We start from the raw sequence: 7,794 nt of genomic DNA, 5'->3' as shown, positions 1-7,794 counted from the left end.
CACAAATCAAAAAAAAAAAGTAATCCCAAGTAACTACACCCTTCTCTCCAAGCTTTGCAGTATACATTAAATAAATAAAAAGCGCTTTGCTATTTAAAGAAAAAATTAAAAAATAAATTCAAGTATCACAAAGGAAAACAAACCAGAAAGCAAAAAAAGAAAGGTGGGGGAAGAAATCATTGGTGTGGTTTGACATGTCCTCTTTGCCAATCTGCCTTGGCTGTGGCATCAACTGCCCAGGCCTTGGCTCTGTTAACCAAAAAGCTGGACAGCAATTTTTTTGGGGGCAGTTGTGATGGCACAGGGTTGACACCATCCCAACCCCTCCAGCACAAGATAAACTCAGGAAAGCACTTTTCCCAAAGCTGGAAAAAATACCATGTTTAAATTCCAGATTTCTGTAGACCTACTGAGACATCTATTATTACTAAAGGATGAAAATTTAGGGCCGTTTTGGGTTTCTTCCGGATTTTTTTTATATATATATTTATATATATACACACACAAACACACACCAAAACATCCGCGCAATTACACGTGTACAGGATCGATCTCGGGGCAGCCACACGTCATGTTTGTATTTGCTGGCTTATCTTTTTGCAGCAGCAGCAGCAGGAGGAGAGAGATAAAACTCCCCACGAAGGAGGAAGTTGAAAAGAGCCCAGTGAGTGGCCTCCCCAAAACATTCATTTATCTGGAAGGCAGAGAAACCCAAAGCGCAGCTGCCACCCAGGGCACGCGGAGGGGGAAGCCTGCTTTTAATGAGGCTGTTAAAACAGAAATAAAGCGGAGCAGGGTGGGGGGAGTGTTCTTTGCTTTATCTGTACAGGACTATGATACACATATGCACAAGCTGACACAGGCAGGGCAGTGCCAGGACTGTCACCCCATGGGACACGGGCTGAGCGTGGCCCCGGAGCCCTCCCGTCGTCGGTGCCGCTCCAGCGCGGAGCACGAGGCACTGTGGTTCACCTTTTCCCAAAGGAAAAAAAACAGACCAAACCCACCCCCAGAACATGCACACACCCTCAAAGAGGTCATTTCTCCACCAAACCTCTCTGATCCCATCTCTGGGGATGGTGTTCCCTACACAGGACGCTGGGGAATGCCATGGGAAGGATGAATCCAAAGGGTTGCCCACCCACGGTTCCCCAGCCTAGTGCTGCAGGAGGGGGGACTGCCTTCACCTCCTGCCTCCAGCAAATAAAAAAAAGTGAGATGGGCATGGAGAAGATGTTGCATATAGATGGGGGAAAAAAAAAACCCAACCCAAAACCCTAAAAAAAAAAAAATCCAAAATCCACAGATTTCTGCACAAAGCAATAGTGGTTAATTGCCATTTTTAACTGCTGTCTCCCAGCCCAGGACAGGCTGCCTGCCAGGGATCTTATGGATCAAACCACTGGGAGTTGGCTGATGGAGTCAGTCAGGTCCTCACCCTGTTCCCCCCACCTCAAACACTGTAACTACTATTATTTTGTAGTCCCAGCTTTCCAGCATGCAAAATACAATTAAAAACAAACAGAAAAAGTTGCCTGTATTCAGGCTTCCCCTGTTAAGGGGCACAGCTAGGAAAAAATAAAGTAGTTATGCTTCTGCCACAAATAAAGTGCAAAAACCAAGCAGTTTCTAAGTATACACATACACACACAGACGTGTGTGCATGTATATATAAAATTAAAAAAATACAGACAAAACTGTCCCTTCTTGTGGCTCTTTGCAGTCAGACAGGGACTCCTGCAGCCCAGCCAGACCTCTGGCCACCTCCATGAGACCTGTGTGGCTACAAAATGCATCTAAGCCTAGGGATTGAAATCCTTCCCAATACCTACACTTCAAGCTAAAAAAGAAGGGGAGGTGAAGTACCAGCACAGCACATCAAACAGTGCCCAGCCTCCCCAAAATTCAACCCATGCCTGAACTCAGACCATCCCTGGGTGCTCCCCAAGATGAAAGCATCACCCAAGCCCCTATTGGCATGGTTCCTCATGCACTGCAGGCATCTTTCAACTACTTTTAGCAGCAGATAAAACTGCAAACCCCTTTAAGGTATATTGATTTAAAAAAAAAAGTGAAAGAATGGGTTGTTTTTTTTTATTAAACCCAGCAGTTCTTGCAGTGAAGGAGTTCACACAGCTGCTGTCCTGGTGCTCACAGATCTGCATGAGCCAGGCTGGCATGTGTGACCAGCTGTAGTGTGGGTGAGGGACTGCAGCACAGCATGTTAGGGGCTTATTCAAAAGTAATTAACAACATTAATAATAATAATAAAAAAAAAACAACAAAAAAAACCGCAAAACCCCTTTACCCACCCCCCTTTCCCCTATTTCTCTACTAACCCCGCACCATCCACATATATACACACCCCACCCAGAGACAGATGGGTACCAATCATCTATACAGAAGATCAAAAACCACTGAAAAGAGAAGAAAATGAAACTCCTGTGCACTACAGAAGCACTTTACAGCTTGCTACGACCTAACAGGATGCCGGAGAGGAGAGCAAACGCTGCAGCCTGAAGAGCTGGTGGTGACCCTGGGATGGAGCTGGGCTCCTCCTGGGCTCTCCTGCATCCCTCCCCGCTGAGCAGAGCAGGGTTTGGGGCAGGGGGAGCAGAGCCAGCCCCGCCTGGGTTGGAAGCAAGCTTCGGGAATGGCGATGGGATGGGAAGCTGGCGGCGCCGGCGGCCTCACAGCGGTGCCCACGGAGTCACGACGGCTTCTGGGAGGTGTTCATGTTCTGCAATGAGAGGGGAAGGAGGGGTTGGGGTCAGGCTCCAGCCCAGCAGCACCTTCTAGAACACATTAACATGGGAACAAAGCCACACACGGGTCACCACAAAGCACCCACCACAGAGGGGAGGACACTGCCCAGCCGAGGAGAGAGGCACTGACTGACCCACTGCTCAGCTCCTTGTCACAGACATCTTTTCTGAAAAATCCTTCCCTTAGGACTTTTTCTCCTGAGAAGCTGAGAAGCCTCAGGAACAAAATGTAAACAATGATTATCTGCTGCTGTGGAATGCAACAGGTGCATCTGGGATTGGTCCATGTTGGTTGTTTCTAATTAATGGCCAATCACAGTCAGCTGGCTTGGACTCTCTGCCCAAGCCACAAGCTTTTGTTATCATTCTTTCTTTTTCCATTCTTAGCCAGCCTTCTGATGAAATCCTCTCTTCTATTCTTTTAGTACAGTTTTAATATAATATAAATCATAAAATAATAAATCAGCCTTCTGAAACATGGAGTCAGATCCTCATCTCTTCCCTTGGACCCCTGTGAACACCATCACAAGCCCCTCCTCAAGTACTGCCTGGCTTTAATTACAGGTTTAGAATTTAGATATCCCTAAAAACTGAGCTGAAGCCCCCTGATGATGTTGAGTCAGGGACAGAATGAAAGACTCCAGTCTTCAGAAGGTGGATCAGAAGGTAATTCAATGAAGGTAGTGGGACTGGACATGGCACTTGGTGCTGCAGTCTAGTTGAGGTGTGAGGGCATGGGGTTGGACTCGATTTTAGAGGTCTCTTCCAACCTCATTATTCTGTGATTCTATGTGACTCGCTAAGGTGAGACTTGGTCTCAAAGTAAAACCCCCTCACACTATTGGTGACTATGAATAGCACACTCTGGAGAACCATATCTATAAACAATGATTAAAGAAGGAGAAATCATAATTGTTTTAATTCTTTTCTCCATTGTTTTAATTCTTTTCTCAGCCTGGGAGAAATTCTCTGTTCTTTCTTCGACCGAACTGAGAATATCCACACCCTCTCACCCCACCCTGTCTGTCCTTCTGAAGCTGCTCTTTGGTCAAGGCAAGGTGACAGAGGACCATGGTCTTCATTTAAGCCAAGTTAAACATCTCTCTCTTGCTCCCCTTGAGGGTGGGCAGTGTCCCCCCTGCCTGCCAAGGGCAAGGCCATTGTTTGTCCATCCTTGGCAACGCCAAGAACAGGCAGCTCCCGCTGGCCATGCCAAGGACCACCCATCAAAGGCAGAGAAAGAGCACAACTGCCCTGGTGACACTCCATGAGGTCTCATGGGCCTGAGACACGCTCCAGAAACAGCCCTGGTACAGGATGATGACAACAGGTACCCACCAGCACGTGGTGAGGACCACAAAACCAGAGACAGCCAGCTACACACAAGCAGGAGCAGCCCTCAGGAGAGATCTGCTCCAGGAAAAGCCCAGGGGTCCACAAGGACATTGCCCAACTCACAGAACTACATGGAAACAAGGGAGGGGAAAAAAGGACTAGGAAACAGCTAGGAAGAATTCTTTTTTTGTTTTCTTTGTTTAGTTTGGTTTTTGGCAAGTTTTTTTGTTGGTTGGTTGGTTTGTTGAGTTTTTTTAATGCTTTTACTACCTAAGCTGCTCCTACAAGCACCAGCAATCCCAGCCAGGCTACAAGGCAGAGCAGGCTGAGCTGTTCTCTCTGTTGCCTAAGGAGACAGGAGGAGGGTGAGGAAAAGCCACATGCACCACAGCCATTTACCTTGGAAATATTAGCAAAGAGAAAACTTTGAGAAAGTGACAAACGGGTCTTCTTTTTAAGCATGAAAAGTGAAGGGAAGAAGAAGGGAAGGGGGGAATCAGGTGACTGTTCAAAAGTGCACTTTGCATCACAAAGCAAGCAAAAAGAAAAGAAACCATCACGCCAGGTAGTCCCACATCTACCAGCCACCCTAGGTGTCCCCTGGTCCTCCTGGATGGGGATTAAGACCCCAGCAGTGAGGGCTGATGCAGTGAAGCTCCCATACCAACCCAGGCTCGTGATTCAAGCTGTGACAGAGGCACTTTCCACCTCCCCAGCCCCTTACAGGTGGTGACAGTGAGGGACAAAGCAGTGTGCAGGACAGCAGCCTCCCAGAGCTAGCAGCAGTGTGAGTGTCACCAAGCCTTGGGGTTGGCATGTCCCCATGGGTGACACAAAGCCCACACTAGGAGAAGGACACAGGCTCCCAGCAGCTGGAGATTTAAACTTGCTGCTGCTAGCCTACACCTGGTGTGGGTAAAACCATCACTGCCTGCTCCACCAAAATCTGACACATCCATCTCCAAATTCAACACCTGAGGGTGTTCCCAGCCTCCCAGCCAGCACCAAGGCATGCAGTGCCTTTTGTTCCAATAAACATGTGAAAAGGGTGGAGGGAAGGATGGACAAAACCTAAAATGCTTCCAGAGCAACCCAAGAGGAGCAGGTCTCATCAGGGGCTTTCCTGGCCATGAGCAGCAAGGGGAGGATCACAGGCATGCAGGCCATGCTGAGCAACTCAACTTCTGCACTCAGTGATCTCACCTAACCCAGCCACCAGCAAAGCCAAGTGCAACAGTCCCAACTTCCCTTTTCTCAAAAATGTTTACTCTAAAAGGGGAAGAATTATGAGATTCAAAAGCTCCTACAGGCAAGCAGGGCTGAGCTCTGGCCTGGCCACAGTAGAGCAGATCCCTCCATCTTCAGCCCACCAAACAACCCAAGCCAGGGATGCTCACAGGCTGATTTAAACTGCAAAAAGACCCCCTGTACACTACCCAGTATCAGCTCTGCCCCAAAGTCTTCCCAGTCTTTGAGAAGGCCTCTGAGCACACAACTGCTGCTCTCAACTCAATGTAGCATTAACTCAGTCCAAAGGCTTCAAATTTACCCAGGAGCTGTCCTGTTCCTCAGGGATATAACAGCCCTAAGCCAAACTGCCAGAGCCTTGATTATTCATCATTAATGCATGAAATGCTCGTGGTGTTTTGCTTTCTTAACAGAGCCAGAGAAGGACAAATTCCATTCACTCTGCCCACAAGACCTAGGATGGCTGTTTCCAAAATCCAGGTTTGCAGATGGCTGGTCCCCCCAGGATCATCCAGCTCCAGAAAACACATTGCTGAGAAGGTCAGAAGCTTCTCAGATACCTCTCTGGTGCTATCACTCACAACCCAGAGCCCTCAGGAAGGGCAGAGCACCCAGGTCTCTCACCTACAGTACAACATGCTATCACAGAGGAGACAGCTCCAGGAAAACCCAACAGCATCACCAGCAGAGTGAAAAATCATAATTTGCCTAATTTCACAACAAAACTGGGACATTCCATCCAGCTAGGATATAAACCAGCACCCACACTCTCCTCTTTACCCTTCCTAAAACAAATCCCCCCCAAACCAGCAGAACATTAACTCCATGAAATCCACACCCCGTGCGGATATTGCAACAACAGAACAACCCAGCAGGATGGCAAGAGACATGGAATAAAAGGGTTGGAAAGGGGAATAAGAGGCAAGAAGGTACTTACAGGCATGCCTTCCCTAGTAAAGGCTGCAGAGAGACAGAGAGAACAGAGAGAGGTGTCAGTAACTCTGTGCCACACCGGGCAGAGGACAGTGGACAGCAGCGAGGGGCACTGGGCAGCCAGAGCTGGCAAAAGGTTTTTTTGTGATGCTCAACCAGCCCAGGCAGAGCCCTGGGGGCTGACACAGACCCAGCTGTCCTGGGAGGCTCATGCAAAGCAGCAACCAAGCAGAGCAGTGGTGGAGCACAGAGCCATTCCTAACCTGGGCAAGGAGGGGACATCACACCAACACAGACAGCAGGGAGAGGGGCTGGGCAAGACAGCCACATCCAACAGGCAGCTGGTGGGGAGGGCAGCATGGCAAAGGCTCCTGTAGATCATACAGGACTCCTCAGTGAGCTTAGGAGAGGGGTTTGTGCCTGGGAAAGTGAGCAGCAAGCAAGGCCTCTCTTCCTATGTGCCCTCATGGGTGGGTGACAGAGGAGAGGACACATGAGCACCATGGCAGGGTTTCACCCAGGTTCACCACACCAAGAGCCTTCTACTCAATTTTGGTCCATTTTGCCTACAGCTCCAGCATGAAGGAGACCCTTCCAGCCAAAGATGAGTCTTGGCAGCAGCTCCTCCTTCAGAGAAGCACAAGAGAATTTGATTTACTGCTATGGCCAGGCCTACAAGAGAGCCAAGCACACCCAGAAGGGAAGGCACGAGCCCTTTGTTCCTGCTCACTCCAGGGAGGAGACCCCTCAGGAGGCTGATGGCACTAAATTGAAGCAGCCTAGAGCTTGGTGGAAGTTGATGGCGCTCTCAAAACCCAAGAGAGGATCAACAGCGACCCAAGGCAGGGAGGGGCAGCAGCCATGGGGAGGAAGATGCATCTCAGACAGCAGCACAGCTCACGACAAGTGCAAGCAGCTCCTCAGCTTCAGGAGTGACAGGAGGACAACAAACAATAAAACAACGAGAACAACAACAAAAAAAAGAAAAAAAAAAAGGAAATAAGGAAAAAAAAAAAAAAAAAAAAGAGTTCAACTAACTTGTCCCGGCATCTGCGTGGGCACTTCCTGAGGAACACAGCCTGGCAGGGCAGGAGAAACAGCCACATGCTCCTCCAAGCTGTTGATGCGAGGTTTTTTGGTGGGCTCAGGGCTTGCTAGAGGGGTAACGCTATTACGTCTCATGAGCGGGTTAGGTCCCTTCTTTGCTTCCTAAATTAAAGTGAGACAAAGAAAATAAAAGTAAATATAAAAAAATAAAGCAAAATAAAAGGGAAAAAGGAAGAAGGCGACAGTTATAAAGGAAAAAAAAAAAAAAGAAGCAAGTTGGTTTGGTTTTCTTAGTTTTAAATCTTAGAGTGGTCTCTGCTTTTCCCCACAGTCACTGTCCATCAGCAAAGGATGCACTGAAAGTCTCTGGGCACAAAAAAAATCCCTGATGCCAAATGCTTAAGAGCACAGAAGGGGAGGGGAGGAAAAAAACGGCTCTGCACTCAGATATGAGACAGATTTTCTC

At 48.3% G+C, this 7,794-nt stretch overlaps 1 protein-coding gene across 6 annotated transcripts in view; it reads right to left on the bottom strand.

Annotated features, from left to right (window-relative positions):
* Positions 1-2,315: 2,315 nt before the first annotated feature.
* Positions 2,316-7,794, bottom strand: part of PFKFB3 (6-phosphofructo-2-kinase/fructose-2,6-biphosphatase 3) — a 45,575-nt gene continuing 40,096 nt past the window's right edge. For 3 of the 6 annotated variants that reach the window (XM_058022477.1, XM_058022481.1, XM_058022479.1), the window contains 4 exons: positions 7,320-7,490; positions 6,286-6,308; positions 4,500-4,550; positions 2,316-2,740 (listed from right to left, as the gene is read on the bottom strand). In XM_058022477.1, the coding sequence (XP_057878460.1) occupies positions 2,734-2,740; positions 4,500-4,550; positions 6,286-6,308; positions 7,320-7,490 (252 nt within the window). In that variant the 3' untranslated portion in view covers positions 2,316-2,733. The remainder of the gene's footprint in view (positions 2,741-4,499; positions 4,551-6,285; positions 6,309-7,319; positions 7,491-7,794) is intronic. The other 3 variants (XM_058022475.1, XM_058022476.1, XM_058022480.1) reach the window with 3 other exon arrangements.

The sequence above is a fragment of the Melospiza georgiana genome, chromosome 4 (genome assembly GCF_028018845.1).
Source record: "Melospiza georgiana isolate bMelGeo1 chromosome 4, bMelGeo1.pri, whole genome shotgun sequence".
NCBI classification, from domain to species: domain Eukaryota; kingdom Metazoa; phylum Chordata; class Aves; order Passeriformes; family Passerellidae; genus Melospiza; species Melospiza georgiana.
This window is presented reverse-complemented; position numbering and strand designations above follow the sequence as displayed.